General features: G+C 40.4%; 1 protein-coding gene across 1 annotated transcript in view; it reads right to left on the bottom strand.

Moving 5' to 3' along the window:
* mettl24 (methyltransferase like 24) overlaps positions 1-22,720 on the bottom strand; it is a 58,367-nt gene that overhangs the window by 4,115 nt on the left and 31,532 nt on the right. Inside the window, exons 2-4 of the mRNA XM_010882120.3 lie at positions 21,304-21,402; positions 15,911-16,047; positions 6,694-6,919 (exon numbers count right to left, since the gene is read on the bottom strand). Coding sequence (XP_010880422.2) covers positions 6,694-6,919; positions 15,911-16,047; positions 21,304-21,402 — 462 coding nt within the window. The remainder of the gene's footprint in view (positions 1-6,693; positions 6,920-15,910; positions 16,048-21,303; positions 21,403-22,720) is intronic.

The raw sequence follows: 22,720 nt of genomic DNA, 5'->3' as shown, positions 1-22,720 counted from the left end.
GTTGTGGATGGTCCTCCCTGAAATACATGACATCCAACATAACAGTGCTAAACTAAATGTTAACTAGGCAAAACGAAAACTTTATGACAACGCTTACTCTACCCATTGTGTTACATTATGTATGTCTCAACAGGAAGGTTTCAAAGGGCTACAATAAAACTAATGATCGAAACTGTACAGCTTGCTCTCTGACAGCTCATATGAACATAGCCAATCCATGCTGCTAATGAGGGTTCATAAATCTTTACTGTGACCTTTCTATTTCTTTAGTGAGTGCAGAAATACCCTTTCTTGTTATCCCACACAGTTTTGAGCCTTCAAAATAGCAGCTATACCATCCAGATGGAACTAATCAAAAAGTACATTCTGTTTCTCTCAGTGGAGATTTTCCCTCCCAAAGGCAACCAAATGTTTCTTAATTGCACAGACATGTCTTCTGAGAGAACTACCTTGACCAACAGGGATGTTATAACCTTTGAACCTGAAGTCCCCACAAAGTAAATACAACCTTACAAATTAGTAGCAACATGTTTTTTTTGCTGGTCCCCTCTAGAATAAAGGATATTTCCAGCTCAGGGGTTAGGGTTTAGAGTAAAACTTACAATTTGGGTTAGTATTTGGAATTGTGGTACTTTTAGGTTCAGGCATAAAGGTTAAGTTATTACATTTAGGGTTAGGTTTACATGGTAGGCTAGATGGCAAACCGGAGGTCATTGTTTTCAATGGGAGCACAACTGCTGTAAATGCTGTGGAACCTCATGTTGAATGCCAATGGCCATCTTGGTAGACAGTACTTTTCGTCAATATTGAATGTTCTGCCGAAGCTAATTTTATCAAACAATATGAACAATGAAGGGCTCAGCTATTTGTGGAGCAACAGTCAGAGCCAAGTAAAAAACTATGAAAAACTAGAAAAGTGTTAGAAGTGAATGCGGTGGGCTTGTTTACATTAAAAAAAATGTAAGACTTTGAAGTTAGGAGGGCAAAACTAAGTAAAAATAATTTTGATTTGGTGTTTCTAGCTTGAAAGGATCTGATCATTTTTAAGTGTTAAATAACATTAATTAAGAAAATTATGGTAATTAACATTATTATAGTCAATAAATGTTCATGACTGACACGTTGTGATAGCCTAAACGTGGAATAAATGTAGTTTTGTTTCTGTAGCTTAAACCGTTCAAGACATTATTTAACACAGATTTTGCAAATGAGGATTATTAATATAGTCATATTCCTGTCTGGTCCTGGCTGGGGGCCTCTAGGCATCTCTACGGCCTGGGGGCCACAGTCAGGGCCTGACCACAGAGTTCAGTTGTTTCCACACCCGGTGTGGATAATTGTTTCTGTTTGCGTTATGCGTGCTGCAACAGTTTCGGTTTGTGGCTCTCCTTTTGTTTCTTTTGTTGTTTGAAGAAGGATTCAAAATATGTACTTCAGCTCTGAGCCTCATGTCCTGCCTACCCACAACTGTGACAGAATGATCCACAAACCCAGGACCAAGCAGAGCTAGCTCTGGAGCCTGTCCAGGATCCAGGGTGGCAGCCATGTCGGCGACCTCACAGACATGCCCAGAAGAACCCCCATATGTTTTTTTGAGGGGTGGGGGTGGGGCTATGATGTCCTTGCTGGGGTAGGAGATAGAGCAATTGGGGTGGGAGAATTAAGCTAATTATTAAAATCATAGTCAATAACATTTAAGTTGGGATGGACAAAAAATTTGAATCAAAGTGGGTTTTGTTTTTCTAGCTTGAACACTAGAATAGACACTGTTTTAGGGTAAATTAATGCTAAATATGCAAATTATGGTCATTAGTAGTCATAGTCAATAGAAATACTGGAATTTGAGGCCGGAACAGCCTATACAACACAGTTTGTTTCATTTTTCATTGTTTCATTTGGAGCTTGAATGGTTGAATATTTACCAAAAACAGTCATAGTCAATAATAATTTAAGCATTTTCATTTGCAAATTATTGTAAGTAACATAGACATAATGGAAAAACATTTACTAGTGTAAGTTAGGATAGCCTAAACATGTGAAACAAAGTTGGTTAATTCTTTGTAGCCTCAACAGTTGAAGAGACAGTTTTCAAGGTTAATTTACAATATGCAAATTAAGCTAATTATAATTGTCTATAGTTTATAAACATTTCATGCAATTTAAATTTGGGATAGTCTTAAATATTTACAGTTGGTTCAATAGCTTGATTGGCCAAGTATACTTTTGAATAGAATCCTCTGTATCCCTATGGCTCTCATGAAAATCCATGTTGTTACATACATTTTAAATGCTAAACATAATAAAAGTGAACATAGCCTCAAAAATCCAAATGGAAGCAACTTATGTTGGGCCAGTCTGAAAATAGTTTATAGGTTGAACAGTGTAGGATGAGATACAGTTTACTGTGTCTCCAAGTACAGTCTCAAGAGCATGGAGGAGATATCAGGAGATGGGCCGTTGCACGAGGAGAGCTGGACAGGGCCATAGAAGGGCATCAACCCAGCAGCAAGACTGGTATTTGCTCCTTTGTGCAAGGTGGAACAGGAGAAGCACTGCCAGAGCCCTATAAAATTACCTCCTGCAAGCTACTGGTGTGCATGTTTCCAACTAAACTGTCAGAAACAGACTCCATGAAGGTGGCATGAGGGCATGACGTCCTCTTGTGGGACCTGTGCTCACAGCCCAGCATCAAGCAGCTCAATTGGCAAGAGAACTGGCATCCAGTTGAGAACACACTGAGCACATGTGAAAGAGTCTGGAGACGCCGTGGGGAATGTTATGCTGCCTGCAACATCATCCAACATGACCGGTTTTACCATGTCCTGCACCATGGGTTCCTCCTGGTGCAGGACAATGTCCAGCCTCATGTGGCCAGAGTGTGCAGGCAGTTTCTGGATGATAAAGGCATTGATGCCACTGACTGGTACTTACATTCCACAGATCTGAATCCAATTGAGAACCTCTGGGACGTTATGTATCAGTGACCCGATGTGTGATTTCCGTGTTCCCTTAATGTTTTTGAGCAGTGTGTTATGCAGATTTTCTCTCTGTCAGATTTGTCTTATTCCTTCATAATAAAGCCTTAAATCTGTCCTGTCACTGATTAGCTTGAGATGACTCACCTCTATGAGCCTGGCTGTGTGTATGTGTGTAGAACCGTCAGCTGAAGGGTTGTCTATAACTGTCATCTACATTGCTGTTGTGGTAAAGATGAGGTGCGGGAGAGATTTGATAGTATGCAATGATCAAAGGATAATTTGATTAATGCGTCATTTTTCTGTGTATTCATTTTGGGATTAAGTGTAATATTTAGCAGAGCAGAAAGTTTCAACTGAGGGATGGTTGACAGCTAGCACACCGGCTCTGTAGCTGTTCTTTCAAACAGCACTTCATGGCCAGCAGCAGTGACTGCAACGTCTGTTTAGAGCTGCAACATTTGTGACTCCAAGCCAGTAAAGATTAGGCCGGTACCTTCAGTGGTGTGAAGAAGTTTAATAAAATATTTGATTGACTATATGTTTATACTGGACGTAGGGCTTCTAAGCTAAATTGTAATTGATTATTAATTGTCGACCCAATACATTATACATAGTAACACATTATATTTGAAGATTTCAATTGACCTTCTTTCCTGGTTTTTACTTCCATCTCATCCACTTTTTCCCTTTAGTACAGATATTGTTCTGGAGTTCAACATTGACAAAACCCCAGAAAATGTGTATCCACCCAGCGCATCGGTATCAGAGGTTGTCTTTTACCTTTGGGTCACAAACTCACAAGCCTATACCTTAAGGTTTAGGATTCTCTCAGGCGGTGAGCTCTTTGTGGTGCCCTAGGCTCAGGAGAGACGAATGGCTTCATCCTTTTTAATGAGCAAAAAGCACTGAATGTGTTTAGTGTGTAGAACAACTTGGCTTAATATTTGTCTGGGTCCAAGCCTAACTATTTACTTGGACAACTGCACAGCTAGCTACACAATTTTCAAACAGCTGCCAAAGGTGGTGTCCTCAAATAGTACCACTAAAAACTCTTATACCCTGCTATCTTCCTCTCTCTGCAAAGAGAGGAACATTATTTCAGATGAGGTGGTCTTCCCCTTAAATGAAAGACCCTCAGACATCAAAAAGCAACACCAAGTTTGTGTTCAACCTCCGCCAGACAGCAACTGTTTCCATGACAATGGTAATTGGTGATCAAAATGTCTGTCCTTGCCATTAATTATTAACCTTAAAGCTGCTTTAAGATTAGGGATAAAACTATTTGTTATTCATTCGCTAGTTGCGAAAAAACAAGTTAGCTGACTTCTGAGGAACTTTTAAACAGATTTAGCAAGCTGACACTGAAGCTTGGCTAATGGACCCAAAATGGTTTCTTTCAAGTGCTAATTGAAATGCAGCTGAATTTATTTTTGCCTCACAACACTAACCTGGGTTATGAGTGCCCTGTACTGTGTGGGTGTAATGTAAGGCATGTTGACAGCTATGTCCTTAGTCTCTCTGTGCCTTTGCGTTGTCTGCTACAATTCCCCAATTGCTTCGGGCCAAAGGTCTGGTTTTCGAGACACAAGGTTTCCCCCTCTAGTGACGCTGTGGATGTGAGATAATGAGAAGTGACCTGATTGTCAGACAGTGTCCCTGCTTCTGGTGCTGTCGTCCAATAGGAGAAAACATACCCATTTCCATAACATCCGAATGACTGTTGGAGTGATGTGTTCATCCCCATGGAGACAGGCTTTGATACTGACCAGAACGTTGTATGACTCATCTTTTGATTCATTTTGAGCTGTGTAATCACTGATAAGGAACACAAACCAATGTATATTTTGACCTCATCCAGTTTCCATGCTGTTGTTCTGTCACAATGCAAGAAAAAAAGATGGCACTTGTTTGTTCAGCATGCTGTGTACTCACATTAAAAAGCCAGTCTCTCTCTCTCTCTCACACACATGCACACACACATTTACTTAACCTAAGTTGATCGCCCTTTTTTTGTTTAACTGATCTTAACCCTAAACTGAAACCTAACCCCTACAACCAAACTTCTATGCCTAAACTTAATCTAGCCATTATATCTAACCAACATTTTATATATGTATCTATTATATATCTAACCCACATTTTATACATCTTTTATATATCTAACTCACATTTTATATATCTATCTTTTATATATTTAACCCACATTTTATATATCTATCTTTTATATATCAAACCCACATTTTATATATTTATCTTTTATATATCTAAACCACATTTTATATATTTATATTTTATCTAACCCACATTTGTATCCTAACTGCAACTGTAACTTTTGCCTTGAACCTAACACTTGAGCTAATTTATATACAGGTTGAGGATGTTTTTTTCCATGTTTCTATTGTAAAACACAAAAGCACATACACGTCTAACCCACCTATCTATAAGCAGACACCAAAATTGATCGCCCTTAATTTTTGTGTCTCTGTTAATATAGCAAAACCTGTTCACATATAAGGACACATACACCCACTGACAAACACACACACATAGTCATAATAATTTTCCTCACACTCATTTGTATAGGGATAGTGAGCTTTGTTTCCGGCTCCAAAAGGGGAATTCATTCCTGTGATGCCTTTAAGCATGTACTTGCTAATGCTATGCACCCATGCGTGGCTTGTAGGCATTCTTTTCAAGAGCTTGATTCAAATTTGCACTGATTAAACTGTTGCTCATGCAAAAAAAAAAAATTGAATGATGAATAAGCTGAGGTAACCTGCCTTCTAAAACATGCAGTTAAAAGTGAGAGAGGAATTAATATAACTAAAGCCTAATGAATGACATTAAGGTACATTGATTCTCTATGTGGGAGTTTGATTCAAACTTAAGATTTCCGATTAAATTCAAAAGGTGGAGAAGGGTAAGTTACCTCAGGAATTCCTCAGGATTATGTTTTCCATTGCCTTGCAGTATTGTACTGCAAAGACAGTTGCAATGCATTTCATAAGATGCAAAAGCTTAATATATAAATTTTGTTTCACACTTTCCTAGACAATGCATCTATTCAGTTCTGAATTATGACACAAACTGTAAGCTGTTATTCTTACCAGTTCCATAAGTTATCATTTAAAATTCTTCTAAACTAAAAACATAGGATTTATTAAACATAGTGATTTTGCTTATGCATGCCATTTCTCTGTTCTGTGTGTGTGTCTGTTCTGTGTGTGTGTCATTGATCTCGTATGCAGATCATATGATGAGGAAAATTACACAGCCCTGGGGGACCCCTGTGCGATAATATTCTGAATAATAATGTTTTAAGGATGAAAGCCATTACTCTAAATATGTTTTCTTCCCTCTAGCGTAAAGGAGGAGAAAAAAAGGAGACATTGGAGGAATGACTGATGAGAAGGTGCTGAGAAGAGCTGCTGCCGGAGTTGACCTGCAGCTTAATGTGATAATAAAGTTCAATACCCCAGCTCGTACTAAGGGAAACTACAAATGTTCTGGTTTAAGGTAGATTCAGCAGTATGACTTTAAGCAGATGCAGAAGTAAAGAGTCAATTGCTGCATTTCCGTGGCAACAACTTGATTTCATAGATGGCAAACGGGTGCGTGTGACTGTGTGAAAGACATGCATCTTGACATCCCTTTTTCATTCTCGCCTCTCCAATGACCCATAACCTTCCTTTCTCTTTTCAATGCGCCCTCTCACCTGTCTGTGTCCGAAGTCATTCAGGATGGTGGCCAGTTTCTTGGTGTTGCCGCGTTGTCGCTGCGCGGGGATGGCTGGGTTGGGGTCCCGCCAGTCTACAGAGAGACGATGGAGCCACATGTCCGACTCTTGAAGATGGGCTTGTCTCAGGCTAGGGTCAAAGCAGTGCACCTCACAGCCCGCCCTGGCCAAAGACAGCTCCAGGGTTTTAGCCTCTGCACCTAACCTTCAGGAGAGGAATTTAAGGGTGTAGTGGGGGAAAAAGAAGAGGAAGGAGTTAGTCATGGATGGGTGGTTACAGATATAATTAGATGTGCTATATGCCATGCATATTGTATAGGGACTTCTGGAAACATTTGGGTATAATTACTCACTTCAGCAGCTCAATGAATAATTTGATTTAAAGCTGAAAGTACACAAGCACATTAGCTGAAAAATACATTATTTTTGTGGAGTTCTTTTTATTGTTTTCAAAATTTCCAAAGGCCTTTACTGAAAGCCACTTTGTTGTCCATAAAGCCACGCATGTCTCTCCATTGCTCCCCTCTCTCCATCCCTGTAGCTGACTTGGTTGTTTGTGATGCGGTTCGCTCCATCATGATTGCTGCTCAGGGAATCATTCTCAAAACAAATTCTGCACTAATGAGCTACTTTGGTCCCACGTAGGCATACGTTTAAACGGGCGATGCAGTGAAGAGATGAAAGAGAGCAGTGAACGCTCCAAACACCTCTGTTGCACTCTCCGCTAACTGATTCAGTTAACACGACCATTATGGGTATGGTAGTAGGCCCTACAAGAAGAGTGGGCAGCGCTTTGCTATAGTTTTTATCATATAACCCCTTGATTAGAGTGTGTGCTGTTCCAGATGGGAGGATGGGTGGAAGAGGCAAAGTGAGCAGCAATTCTGGGTCAACCTAGAAGAGCCATTTTATGTTCATATCATGAATGTCTGACCACATCAGTTTGATTAACATGGATAATAGAAAAACGGTGGGGGGTAATCGTTCAGTGTTTTGCTCTCAGTTATTCACTGTAAAGACAGATTGTCTTTTCTGTATGAGAAAAGGGGCACACTTCTACAAACCTGGGAATTCTTAGAATTATGTTGAAAAGTTTGGGTCATATAGCTATCTTGAGATCAATGCAGGAACTTGTAAGTTCCTCTGAATAAGAATGTCTGATACATAGTACGATTATTATATTATATAATATTTTTTATAAATGATAAACCCATTTTATTCCCCACCAAATTTTGACCGGTCAATCAGAATTAAGGCCCTGCCACAACAACTCCCCAGCAGGTTTCTGGAGAGCTGAAGATTGAGATGTGTCCATGCGCATTTCGCCAAACCTCCTATTGCACTGCGGGCACACTGTTGGTAGGAGTGCATTTCTCAATGACATATTGTCGAAATGTTGCTACCAGAAAACAAATTCCTTGCTGCAAAGATGCAAAAAACCCTGCATTTCTAATGTAATAAGTAAATGTAAAACCTGAAACCATATCTACATTAAACTACACTATCCATGTACCATTTGGTGCTCTGGGGTTCCCTACTGACCGAGGTGTCATAAGAAAACCACAGTGATGTGTGGGTGTAGGGGGCTTGGGTAATAACACAAAAGTAGGCCATTTGAGTGTAATCCCACTGAACCGTGTGAATACCACTGTCGTCATAACTTCTGAAGATTGCAGAGCTGATCCTCAGGAGGGGTGCTTACACTGGGTGGGCTGTGGAACATTTCATAGCACTCTATTTGTCCACTCTCCAATTTCCTCTCTCTGTTTATCGGTGTTTGTTATCTTCTTATCTTTCTCTTTTTCTCCCCCTCCTTCCCTTCCTTGCAGCAGCTTTGACCTTGATATCCAGAGTAATCAACACTTCTCTGTGTAGTGATTTGTAGCCAGTAAAAGGATATTAACTGCTGTTACACTTTCTATCCATAGAATAGATGGATAGAAGACCAGTATATGTGTTGGTGAGTCCAAGGTTTCTGAAAGTCACAAAACACTTGTTTCTTTCTGCACTACTTATGGTGTGAAGGAGGATAACAAGGAGAATGTATCACGTGGTACACTGTATATATGGGACCTCCAGGACAGAATACAAAAGAGGGAGAGGCAGAGCGGAACAGAGATATATTACACTATGAACCGACTGTTTCACATCCTGAACGCTGATTGGCTGAAAGCCATGTTATATGAGACCATATACCATGACAAATATGTAACTATTACTGTTCTGGCTGTTTTGTTAACTCGTTCATAGCTTACCAATTTATGGTACAGGGTCTCTATTGCAAATTTACCACAGCTAAGGTCTGTATCTAGGCTCTCTGCATTGTGGGGTTTCTAATGACAGCCCCTAGCGATGGTATAGTGGCCATATTGCTTAAATATACAGTATGTCTTTCATGCGTAAAATCTGACAATGGTCCCCCGTGCAATGAGCTGGACCAATGAGAGAACATCGGTTTTTCCTGCCTGTGCACAGCCACTCACGCCATGTTGAACAGAACTCAGATGAAACATTGCTCGCCCTCATACCAGACACAAACAGACCCTTTTATTCAATCTCCAAGCCATCACACAAGCTGGCATTATACACACACAATACACCCACACTTTCATATTTGACATAATGCATTTGACAGATCTTAATATGGATCAGTGAAACGGAATCCTGGACTGAGTGTGTTGGCTATTCTATTAGTAATAAAAAAAAAAAAAAAAGACATCTGGGGATAAAATTCCAGACATTCCTGGAATAATTATTGGCCAGGTTACATTATGGCCACCAACTATGCAAAGTGTGAGTGTGTGTGTGTTTCTGATTTAACGACAGAGCCTTGGAAAGTAGTCAGATCTTTTCTCTCTCATTTTGTTGTGGCATAGTGTCCTGTGTACTTTCATCATCTTTGAGACACTTGATTGTAGAACATCTGTGGAAAAATTCCCAGAATGTTATTGGAAATGATTTAGAAAGGCACACGTGTATATAAAGTTCCTCAACTCACAGTGCAAGTTAGATCAAAAAATGTATGAAGTCCAAGGATCTCTCAATAGACCAGATAACTTTTGAGGCATAGATCTGAGGAAAGTTATGAAAAAATTGCTAAAGCATTGAAACTTTCCACAAGCACAAGTGAGCTCCATTATTGTGAAATGGCAGAAGTTTGTGTAGAACTCATGAGTAGTAGTAGTTAGGACCAGGCTCTAGGTTCGGAGGAGCAGTTTGTAGATAAATAAATAACCCAGACAGAAAAGTAATTTTAAATGCTGGCTTGTTTATAAAAAAAGATTAGAAAGAATTTAGAAGCAGATAGAAATAGTAAATGGTACCAAATAACACAATTTACATAACATGGACAAAATATTTACACTTAAATGCAATCTATTCAAGTGTGAACCCTTCCTTTGAATGGAAAAAGAAATTAAACACTATAATTCTTATCTTCAGTTTGATTCAACCTATTGGGTTTCTAAAATGACGTTTAACTTAAGTTAAATTAAAATTTCTCTTTTGCTATTTAGTTTCTATAATCTTGAGTTAACTCGATTTTCAGTATTAATTTTAGTCTCAGTTAGCCATAAATTATTGTTTCAACTTAGTTAGTCTATTCTTTCGATCTCTGTTATTTCCCTATTAACATGCTACGCCAGTGAGCTACTGAAGCTAAGCTCTTGCAATATCAACCCAACATAGGCTACATGGAAAACAACACATGTACAATCAAATAACATTCACAGTTCAAACAGAACGAAAAAACGATAGTGAATTATATTCAACACACACAGTTAAACCTTAGTGTCTTTTCAATAAATTCAAGATCTTGCTAGCGATCACGTTTTGCAGTCCACACAAATCCAGCGTGATGTTGTCGTTTTACAGTGAGTCCACTCTTACCGAGATTCCAAGTCCAACGACTCCACTGGCATCGAATAATTGCTGCAGAACTAGTCCTACCGCAACCGGGGTGAATGAGTTGGTGTCCTTGCAGAGCACGCAGGTGCAACACACGGATGCAACGTGATCGTCAATCGTGGATCTTCTCACGGGAGGCTCGCCATCTTTACCGTCTGCTTGAAGCATACAACTTGGCTTCAAGCATTCGAACGTTCATAGTTCTATCTTTCGGTCAACTTGTTAAATGACAGCAAAATAAACCACAGTCTATCTTGTAGACAGAATGTAACCGAAAACACTTCAGAAAATAAATTATGAGCACTTAAAACATTTATTTTCTGGTACTCTTATCTCTCTCACTGGCTCAATCTAGCTAACGTCTTTCTCCTAGCGTTTTTTTTTTATGCACACCGTTCTTCCCGCCACAGGAAGAGATACAGCCATTGTGATTGGCTGATACAACGGCAGTCTCTTAAAGCACCAGGACACTTTTTTAACATGACAAACTAATAGGATGCATTGCTACCAAACCTTGGATATTAATTTCAATCCCATTAAACCTGGCCGAATCATGAACTCCACAACCAATATTATGAAAGTTGTCTGCATATATTCATTCAATTATTAAAATTAATATTAACTTAAGCTATTTTAACCTGGGTTACATTTGGAACCACCGAGACTCTTCATACCAAGGGTTATCCAGCCAAACTAAGGAACCAGGTAAGAAGGGCCTAGGTCAGGGAGGTTGCCAAGAACCCAATGGCCCATTTAAAAGTGTTGCTCTGCCGAGATGGGAGAACATGCCAGAAAGAAAACCATCACTGCAGCACTCCATAAGTCAGGTCGTTCCGTTAGAATGGCAAAATGGAAGCCACGCTTCAGAAAAAGGCAAATGAGATTTTGCCTGAAGGACTCTGAGCGTGAGGAAAATAATTACATTTTCTGATGAGATCAAAATATAACTATTAAGCCTGAATGCCAAGCGCTAACCTCCACTTCTACAAACTACTGCTCATCATCTGGTTAAAACTATATCTACGGTGAAGCATGGGGTGGAAGTATCATGTTATTGGTTTCTCAGTGGCAGGGACTGGAAGACTGGTTTAGACTGGGGGAAGGATGAATGGAGCAAAATACAGAGGACCTTAAAATCCAGAAAGCACAGGACCTCAGACTGGGGCAGAGATTAATCTTTCAGCATGACAATGAACTGAAAATATAACCAAGGCAATGCTGAAGGCGCTTCGGGGCAAGCCTGTGATTCAGGACAAGTACAGTGGGGAGAACAAGTATTTGATACACATCTTTTTATCAAAGTAGTTCATGTATTCATTACAGCTAAAGTGAAGACCCACTTCACTTGTTGAGTGTTGCTTTTTGGTTGACTTTGTCTTCGTGGGTATGCGTCTGCCAGCATTGCACACCTAGATATGGGCGGTCTCTCCTATTCTTCCTTACAAATCACCTCAAGATTGGCAGTTTGATTGGCTAGCATCGGTGAACTGCGATCTTAAGGTCTCACCACAGATGTTCAGTAGAGTTTTAGTCTGGGCTTTAGGCTTGGCCACTCAAGGACATACAGTGGGGAGAAAAAGTATTTGATACACTGCCGATTTTGCAGGTTTTCCTACTTACAAAGCATGTAGAGGTCTGTAATTTGTATCTATAATACAGTGGGGAGAACAAGTATTCGATTTTGCAGGTTTTGCTACTTACAAAGGGTCTGTCATTTTTATCATAGGTACACGTCAACTGTGAGAGACGGAATCTATAACAAAAATCCAGAAAATCACATTGTATGATTTTTAAATAATCAAATAGCATTTTATTGCATGATATAAGTATTTGATCACCTACCAACCAGCAAGAATTCCGGCTCTCACAGACCTGTTAGTTTTTCTTTAAGAAGCCCTCCTGTTCTCCACTCATTATCTGTATTAACTGCACCTGTTTGAACTCGTTACCTGTATAAAAGACACCTGTCCACACACTCAATCAAACAGACTCCAACCTCTCCCCAATGGCCAGAGAGCTGTGTAAGGACATCAGGGATACAATTGTAGACCTGCACAAGGCTGGGATGGTCGACAGGACAATAGGCAAGCAGCTTGGTGAGAAGGCAACAAAAAATATTGAGGTTAAGGTTAGGGTTAGGTTTTAAGGGCAATCAATTTTGGAATCCCCATTTAAATAGCTATGTAAGTGTGTGTGTGTGTGTGTAAAAAACAGAGATGGAGAGAAAGGCAAATCTAGGCCATGGAGAGAAGACAGCCTAGGAAAAGTGAGAGAGACTCTGGGACATAGCTTCTAATGTCATTGTAAAGACCTTTTCTGAAATACAACTTTTCAGAACAGGAAAGTGGTTGATTTATTTTATGATCTATGTCATTTATTGAGGGCAGAATCTTCTCTGCTGATATTGGCTGTTTTCTCAGAGCTTGCAGATAATCCTGCCTTGACTTCATTTGGTTATATATGAAGTACTCAAAACATATTTTGACAATCTTATTTTTTTTTAAATTTGTAACAATATGTGCCCTGACCTGTTTTTCTTAAGGATGCATTTTGTGTGAGGTCACACAACATGTCCTACACAAATGAAGTATTTAAAAAGTTGTTTAGTTGGTAGCATTCATGTGCAGATTGAAAATGCTCCTTAAGTGATATTTCACTATATTGGTTCTTTGAGCTTTCTCTTTCCCATTCTCTCTCTCTCTTTTACTATCCAGATAGTGTGTGGTACTTCTTGCTCTTTCATTCTGCCTATTAATCCAGAAAACAACCCAGATGTGAGGCACTATTTTCTGTCTCGATCCCTCTCATCCCCTCTCTCCACTCGCAATACAGTCCAGATGTGTGGCACATTGCCAGTGGAGAGGAGGGAGGGCAATGTGTAATGAATGTAATGAATTGGACTGGTGGTTGTGTCTGACTTGTCCACTTGTAACATGCAATGTGGCCATCAAGCTTTTATAGTGCTGGGGAAACCTTGTCCATCCTGACCTTACCAAGAACAGCTGTGGGTCCAGGCTACAGATGGATGTATCTGTGGTCAGGCTTTCAGGAACAACCATGGCAGATAGCTAATGATGTTCTTTACTTCATAAGCAGTTCACCTCACACCTTCTCTTGCTTTCTTTCGCTCCATCTTTCACCATTTCTCTCTCATTTCTGTCTTTTGCCCTCTCTTTTTCTCTTCCTTGCTCTCTCTGTTAGTGTTGGTGTGAGTGATGACAATAGTCACCTAACTGTTCATCATCCTTTGCTCTGACAAGCTGACAATCAAGTTAGTGATTTGGTAAAATCAAACCCACAGATCATTAGGTCACTACAGACAGCTGATGTGGGTGTAAGCTTGTAGACTTTTTGAACATGCTTATTATGTAAAATGTGTAAGGCACAAAGCATTACTTAAAGGAATAAGAAACATTTTGACAAATAAAGAGAGATAACTTTTTTTATGAAAGGATAAAGCAATTAAAGATCACCGTCTGTGATTTCCAGTCACTGGTGGTAAAATTGTCACTGTCGAACCAGAAAGTGTCCCTGAAAATGATGTACAATGATCAGCCATAACATTATGACCCATGACAGGTAAATTGAATTACACTGATAATGTTGTTATCATGGCACCTGTCAATGGGTGGGATATATTAGGCAGCAAGTGAACATTCTGTCCTCAAAGTTGATGCTTTAGAAGCAGGAAAAATGGGCAAGCATAAGGATCTGAGTGACTTTGACAAGGGCCAAATTGTGATGGCTGGACGACTGGGTCAGAGCATCTCCAAAACTGCAACCCTTATGGGTGTTCCCAGTCTGCAGTGGTCAGTACCTATCAAAAGTGGTCCAAGGAAGGAAAAGCAGTGAACCAGCGACAGGGACATGGGTGGCCAAGGCTCAATGATGCACGTGGGGCTGGCCCGTGTGTTCCGATCCAACAGACGAGCTACTGTAGCTCAAATTGCTTAAAAGGTTAATGTTGGTACTGATTAAAAGGTGTCAGAACACACAGTGCATCGCAGTTTGTTGCGTTTGGGGCTGCGTAGCCACAGACCAGTCAGGGTGCCCATGCTGACCCCTGTACCACTGCTGAAAGTGCCTACAATGGGCATGTGAGTTCCGTGGTCAGAACTGGACCACAGAACAATGGAAAAGGTGGCCTGGTCTGAATCACATTTTCTTTTACTGGTGGTCGGATGCGTGTGCATAATTTTCCTGGAGAACACATGGCATCAGGATGCACTAGGCAGTGTGATGCTTTGGGCAATGTTCTGCTTGGAAACCTTGGGTCCTGCCATTCATGTGGATGTTACTTCGACATGTACCACCTTCCTGAGCATTGTTGCAGACCATGTGCACCCTTTCATGGCAATGATATATCCTGATGGCATTGGCCTCTTTCAGCAGGAATGGTTTGTTCAGGAATGGTTTGAGGAACACAACAATGAGTCCAAGGTGTTGACTTGGCCTCCAAATTCCCCAGATCTCAATCCAATCAAGCATTTGTGGGATGTGCTGGACAAACAGGTCCGATCCATGGAGGCCCCACCTAGCAACTTATAGGACTTAAATGACCTACTGTTAACATATTGGTGCCAGATACCACAGCACACCTTCAGAGGTCTAGTGGAGTCCATGCCCAGAAGGGTCAGGGCTGTTTTGGCGGCAAAATGGGGACCTACACGATATTAGGCAGGTGGTCAAAATGTTATGGCTGATCAGTGTATGTGCAAATTTGTGCCCCGGCAGACTACAACTACATCTAAGTAATGGCATAGAGCTGTAATGACTCAGCAGATTTGTCAGGTTGTACGTGTGTGTGTGTTTGTCTGTGTGTGTGCGCATGTGCATGTGTGTGCGCATGCGTACATGCCCCCAAGAGGTTAGATCCCTTTCCAGCAATGTTCATTTAACTCTTGACCCTGCCACATAAGCAGCCAGCCAGCAAGCCAACAACGATAGGTAATGCCTGCTGCTCTCAGCCCACCTGCGCTGTCTCTCAACACCCAAATTAATAGGCCCTCCAGGGGAATTACGTCTTCAACTCCCCACACCCTGTGTGCTCCTAATGCCAGGCCCCACCAGCCCAGCTCAGCCCCTGGGCAATCAGTAGGGCGGAAACCCTCCCGGAAGGTCAATTACCTTTACAACCTCATCGATCGACTCCCTTAAAACCGTATGAGAACGTATGCGCTCACGGCTGTGGCTCTGGATAACAGCATCTGCTAAATGTCCTGAATGTTAAATGTAAACAATGCGTTGGGCCAGGTTGTTTCTGTTCATGTGTGTGTTCATGTAAACTCACCCCAGGGAGTAGACACGGCACTGTTTGGTTTGAATCCGGTGTGCCAGACTGTACCGGTTGTCCAGGCATAAGGCCCAGGGGCCCTCCTGAGCCCCTGTTACCAGGGGGTCCTCTGGCGAACGGGGGGCACACGACACCTGTTGGAGGACACTCGAGTCATCAGCACACCTATCCCCAAAAACAGAACTCCCACTGATTGGTCATTTTTTTGGAATCCTCAAAATCACATTAAGGTTTAAAGAAATTCATAGAAATTCCTGTCAGTTCATGAATTTCACATTTTTAAAAATGATTTTCAATGCTTTCCAACGACACACTGTTTGAAGTGGAGTTTGGCTTACTTTTTGAACGGACTGGCATTTTATTGGAAGTGAGACAACCATTTTCACATAGTTACCTTCCCCTCTCTCAGATGACATTTTCACCACGAACACACCACACTGTAACATTCACCCTAATTTGCCTTGTACATATTGTTACTGATTTAAGTGAAATACCTCCAGGGCATTATTACCTGATCTTCAGGACATGTGTATGTGAACTTAAGAAATGTGATTCTAATCTGTGCAGGACTCTCAATTTTGCCTTCTGTACTTCTTGCCTTTTCTTTTCTCTTTGGCTTAAGTGAAGGAGAAAACATGGAAACAAATGCTTCCAAACCTTGGCTTGAATCTCCATTTCTCAGTGAGTGACAGACCACCTTAATCTACTCTATGCCCAAGGATTCAATTGGCAAAGAATTATGGGTTAGGCTATGGCCCATCGCTGTGTCACCTCTTCTCATATACACATTTCATAGAGAAGGGACATTAGACTCTCTTTATCAGCTGTTCAACTTTTCAGATTACTTTGATCTTGTCTGTAGGTTACTGTTCATGAACAAATTTAAGTGGCATACACAGTCAATAGATCAATTCAAAAAAGGTTGGAGAGAATTTGAATCCTTGGCCTTGTGTGTGTGTTAGCTTAACATCTCAATTTGTTCATTATTAAGAATGTAGAACTAATTCTAACAATAGGTTATCTCACCTAGAATTAAGATGAGATGTTTAGGGGTGTTTGTGTGTGTGTGTGTCCGAGTGTGTCTTTGTAGAGCTATTCTTTAACCTGCACAGAGAGCATTCATCATACTTGGCAGCTATGAGTTGAAAGCTGGCACTGCCACATTCCCTGTCATAAGAACAGAAGTGAAACCTGGGTGGAGGAGAGGAGATATCATCCACGTTGGTCCAGTAACACACCATGGCTGAAAACAACACCAACAGTAGCATAGCTAGTTTACTCATTCTTCATTTTTATTCTCTGGAGGATAGTTTTCTCTCCTATCAGCACAAGGTGTGTGTATAGAGAAAGCAAACCCCAATGGTATGATGACAAGACATGTAAAGAATATGTGAAGAGGTGTATATGAGCCATATTGGTAGATTCATTGTTTGTGTGTATGTGTGTGTGTGTGTGTGTGTGTGTGTATGTGTGTGTGTTTACTTGACCTGAATGTGTGTTTAGAATGTGGGTAGGTGTCGGGAAGGACAAGATTCATGACTGCCTGCTGCCTGATTGCTATAGCTTCTCTGTCTCCTCCAGCAACCATCTGAACCCAAGTGGACCAGCAGATATTGACAGAGACAGATTTTGTGTTTTGTAATAACCATATCTTGCCCCATTGAGACTGCAGCCCAGAACGCAAGGCTCCTTGAGTTGCTGACCAGTCCACATCTCTGCAGATACGGATAACTAATACTCCTTCTTTCATAACTGCACTGAACCACCATGATATTAACAGCCCGCTCACAATCATGTCCTGTTTAGGATCCTCCTTGGCCCCTGAGTGGCACAGTGGTCCAAGTCAATGCATCACCGCAGTACCGCAGGGACATTGCTGTTCAAATCCTGGTTTCAACGTACTACGGACAATTGCATGGGGGTCCTGCAGATGGCAGGCAAATTTGCTTAGCACCATCCAAGGTGGATGGGTAAGATATGGGACATGGTTCTTCAACTCTCCTTGACCTCTGTGGGGTTGTAGAAATGAGGCAAGGACATAATTGTAAATTAGAAACCATGAAATTGGGAGTAGAGAAAAAAGAAAACCATTCCTCTCTTGATCTTTCCTGTACAGGGTTGGAAAAGTGTGGGAACATTCAATATCTCCCGAATGGTGTAATCTACACACAACTATCTTACTCTATTAAGCACCATTGGAACACTCTGATTGGTTTGACTTTTCTGCAAGCTATTTATAGCGATTTTAGATATTTTTCTACTACGTGCTTCTTCATGCTTCATTAAAGAGAAGCATTGTTTTTGACAGACCTGAATTCATATGCTTTTACCTTATACATTGACCGCTTCATTGTCCCTTTCAAAATTTGTCTGAAATTCTCTGACATTTCTGCAATCTTTCCAATGCCACTAAGAACAGGTAGACAAATTCTATGAGTCACAGATCTTGTGAAATGTATCTTCCGAAGCATATCCAATGCTGTGCTGATTCTTATCCTGCTGCCTGCTCAACCAGGAAGTCTAGACAGGAAGTTTTACATCCTGGAAGGAATGTACTCTGACCTTCTATCTCGATTGAGGGACAATGATGAGCAAGTATCTTTGGTTTGCTAGGGTGCTGTGGAAAGAGATGACTGATGAGCATGAAACAGGGGTGCCGAGGGTTGCATGGTCAGTCCCAGTGAAAGTCAAACCAACTCTTTTGTTTTTAAGTTTTTCCCAAACCTTAACCCTCATTTTGGGATGGCAAGGCTTAGAGGTCATGACATCTGAATAGTGTCCAAAAGGTCCCTGGTTCTAATCCTCATGATATTGTGACTGTCCAAAAGCAACATCCCCAAAAATAAGCAAATCTACTCAATCCATGCTCAAATTGTGACTGTGCACATGTTTTCAATTGGAAGTATAAATTAAGCTTTAGGAGCTAACTTGACAGCTAACAGCTAACTTACACTGTATTCTAGATAATGTTATGCAATGTGTACACTGTAGTTAGGATTTCCCATTTTTATAGCCTATCCTGCTTGAGTAAACAAAATAGATTTTGCATATCTGTCCCAGGCTAGTGGCGCCAGATCATGTATATGAGGCTTAATACTACAGTAGGTAGCTAGCTTGCTACTCAGATGGAGGGTTTATAGAACTTTTGAAGAGAAAAATGCCCAGTAGCTAGCTTTTCAGGTCTATATCATCTTCCTTCTTTGTTTGAAAGCAGTGTTTATATTTAAATGTATAAATATATTCAATGTTTATATTGAATCCAGAGCATTTTCCTTATTTATTTAATAACTGGCAATGCTACACAACATGCAGACCAGAATAATGAGAAAATCATTAATTATGCTAAATCTATGAAAGTGAATACATTACAGTAAGAAACTATTTGTTAAGTAGTCAAACGACATCTTTCCCCAATACCCTTTATAAAACGTTCTGTGTTTGTGTGGTTGAAATTGAACAATGGCTTCATTAACATTAGAGCTAGAAGAGGTCTAATGTAAGAGAATGTGTGTGTTGGTGTAGTGTGAGTGATAATGTGCCAGTGTGTGTGTGCGCATGTGTGTTCGCATTCATGTGCATGTTTTTAGTATGTCTGTGATTGTCTAGTGTGTGTGTATGTTTGTGGGGTTGGGGTGTTTGATTTGCCAATACAGCATTACTCTCATGGAGGCTGAGTTCCTCCAACCATGAAGTCAGTCAGTATTACTGCTCAGATTGCTGTTATCGCCACGGCAGCTCCATCTCCGCCTGTCGGGGGAGATGATAGACGACTTACCCCCTACAACTCCCCTTAAGACAACCACACAGGCACACAGAAACATTCCGAAAGGCTGCTTTCATTATGCGCTGCTCGCCTGCAATATAAGAGATAAGCGTTTCATCATAACAGGATGTTGTAGACCCACAGTATTTGGAAGACACGATAAGAAGTTGCTGATGTTCCAAAGCCTTTATTGGTTACAGAGAAACAATGGCCTTTGTTATTTGAAAATAGCTGTTAGTTGACTATTTAAATTACATGATTGACACTGAAGCCTCTCATACATTGCAGGTGGAGATTTTTTTTTAATGAAACTATTTGTTTCTTTTGAGTATTATGAGCTTCTGTCATATAAGCAGCATGTCTTCATGGGAACCACCAAGACCCTAGAATTCCAAGTTCTCCACAAATCTGGTCATTATGGTAGTGTGGCAAAAGGAAGTCATTACTCAAGATGCATGCCAAAAACATGGTAAATATGTAGCAAAACATTTTGGGATCTGACAAATTTAAAATAGAATTTTCTACATGTTACAGCATGGCGGTTGAAGCTTAATGTTATGGGGATGTTTCTTAACATCAGTGATTGAGACACTGTTTGGGGTAGAAGTTAAAAGAGAATTAAACAATGTACAGAAAAATCTTTAAAATGTGTAAGACAGGTTTGCAAAAAAATCTTTAAGTTCCCCTTTCAGCTTGATAACGACCATAAGCAAAAAGGCAAAGCTACAGTGGAAATGTCTTGACAATCATTGTTCCCCAATTACCTTGACAGAGTCCAAACAGTTTTGTAAATTAGAATGGTCAAATATTGTCACACATGTAGTTGGGTAAAGCTGGTGGAGAGCTATCCCAAACTGACTCACAGGTGTAATTCTACAGAAGTTTAGGGTGAAATCCCTTTGTGCCGAAGAGAGAACATGTTCCACGCCTTCCTCCCTTCACCGGGACTTTTCTGGCCAATTGTACTGCACTCTGCGGGACACCTGGACTAACCCCCTAGTCAAGTGGTGGCAATGATGATCTTGATCATGATGCAGCTAACTGCAAAGCAGTGACTTTATTGCTGTGCCATTAGATCCTTAGTCTCTGTCTCTAAATCTGTATTCTTTAACACAACATATCAATTGATCAATTCTTGTCCTCTGTCACGGAAAGTAAGAACCTCTCATTGATTCACTAGCAAGATGATACTGGTAATAAAGCAATGAGGCTTGTATGAGCCGTCAAGCAGGACACATTCGCTCAATTAAGAGAATATGAAAAAGAGCTTTGTTTACCACAAGATTTGGATATTAGTACTTTACATTTTAGTCATGTATCAGATGCTCTCGTCCAGAGCAAATTACATGAGAAATCTGGGATAACATGTCTTGCTTACGTACAGAATTACATATTTTTCACGTGTATTGGTCTGGGATTCAATGTAGCAACCTTTAAGTAACACAGACTCATCTAAAGCAGTTGTCCTATACAACAGTAGCTGATATAAAAAAACACACAAATGGCACCCCAAATAGTGTGCTGCAATTGACCAGAAGCCCATACCCTACTGTAGAAGCAATAGGGTGAATATGGGACATATCCATTGAACTAGTGTCAGAGGATGTGCAAATCTACTAAGACTCACCTGTGGTGTAGTGATGTAGTGAAGGAACCTCCTGGCTTCCTCCTCCAGGGAGTGGCTATCACTTGCCCAAGGTTCTAGCTCTATGTGCCATCTGAGAGACTGGAAGAAGGGACAGGGAGACGGCCAATCAGTATCAGTGTACCAGGGAGATGGACAAACAAAACTACACATCAGAACCACAAGACAGCCTATTAGCATTAGTGGACCAGTGAGATGGACAAACAAAATTACACATCAGAACCATCTGACAGCCTATTAGCATTAGTGGACCAGTGAGATGGACAAACAAAACTACACATCAGAACCATAAGACAGCCTATTAGCATTAGTGGACCAGTGAGATGGACAAACAAAACTACACATCAGAACCATCTGACAGCCAATTAGCATTAGTGGACCAGTGAGATGGACAAACAAAATTACACATCAGAACCATCTGACAGCCTATTAGCATTAGTGGACCAGTGAGATGGACAAACAAAATTACACATCAGAACCATAAGACAGCCTATTAGCATTAGTGGACCAGTGAGATGGACAAACAAAATTACACATCAGAACCATCTGACAGCCTATTAGCATTAGTGGACCAGTGAGATGGACAAACAAAATTACACATCAGAATCATCTGACAGCCTATTAGCATTAGTGGACCAGTGAGATGGACAAACAAAACTACACATCAGAACCATAAAACAGCCTATTAGCATTAGTGGACCAGTGAGATGTGGACCCGTTAGCATGTGAAATAGAGGAAATGTCATAACAATGTTGAAATTGTTAATGTATGAATTGCAACAGGAAATATATATTACTTTTGATAATGTTTACAGTATGTTTACAATATTTCCCTGCTCCAGCGGTTGCCCTTCTCATGGCAACGGTATACATCTCCATGATGGGATTGCACAATTCAATATTTTTTATTAATGTTTGATTTGTTTAAATCAGCCAGCGATGTTTGTCTCAATTTGTATATTTGTGGTTGTTGAGCGAGATCCTGATTAGGAAGTCAAATGTTAAGTTCTTATGGTGGAGCATAGAAGGTTCATCTTGTCGTGTCTGTCACAGGTGGCTCCAGTATAGCTGCTTCACTGTAACCAGGATTTGAATCTCTTTATTGTTATTTGTTTTAGTTGTTTACTCTGTTATCAAGTCAAAAGGATTTGTGGTTTATTCAACTACATTTGAATAGGTAGGATGGCTGTTTCTATGGGATATTAGCGATTGTTCAATCACTAGCTGTTCAGTAGCTGTTACTAATGTGTTGTTATTTCTTTTATAAATTTTTTAAATTTTTTAATTTCTCCATGTATGTCTCAGTAGTGAAAACATGTCCAATGTTTTTTCAGATTTATTTCTTATCTTAAACCATTTGCCATTGCCATTCACCTTGTTAGATTCTCTGGTTGACATC

Source organism: Esox lucius, chromosome 18 (assembly GCF_011004845.1).
Source record: "Esox lucius isolate fEsoLuc1 chromosome 18, fEsoLuc1.pri, whole genome shotgun sequence".
Taxonomy (NCBI): domain Eukaryota; kingdom Metazoa; phylum Chordata; class Actinopteri; order Esociformes; family Esocidae; genus Esox; species Esox lucius.
Note: the sequence above shows the minus strand (reverse complement) of the source record. Positions and strands in the feature narration are given on the sequence as shown.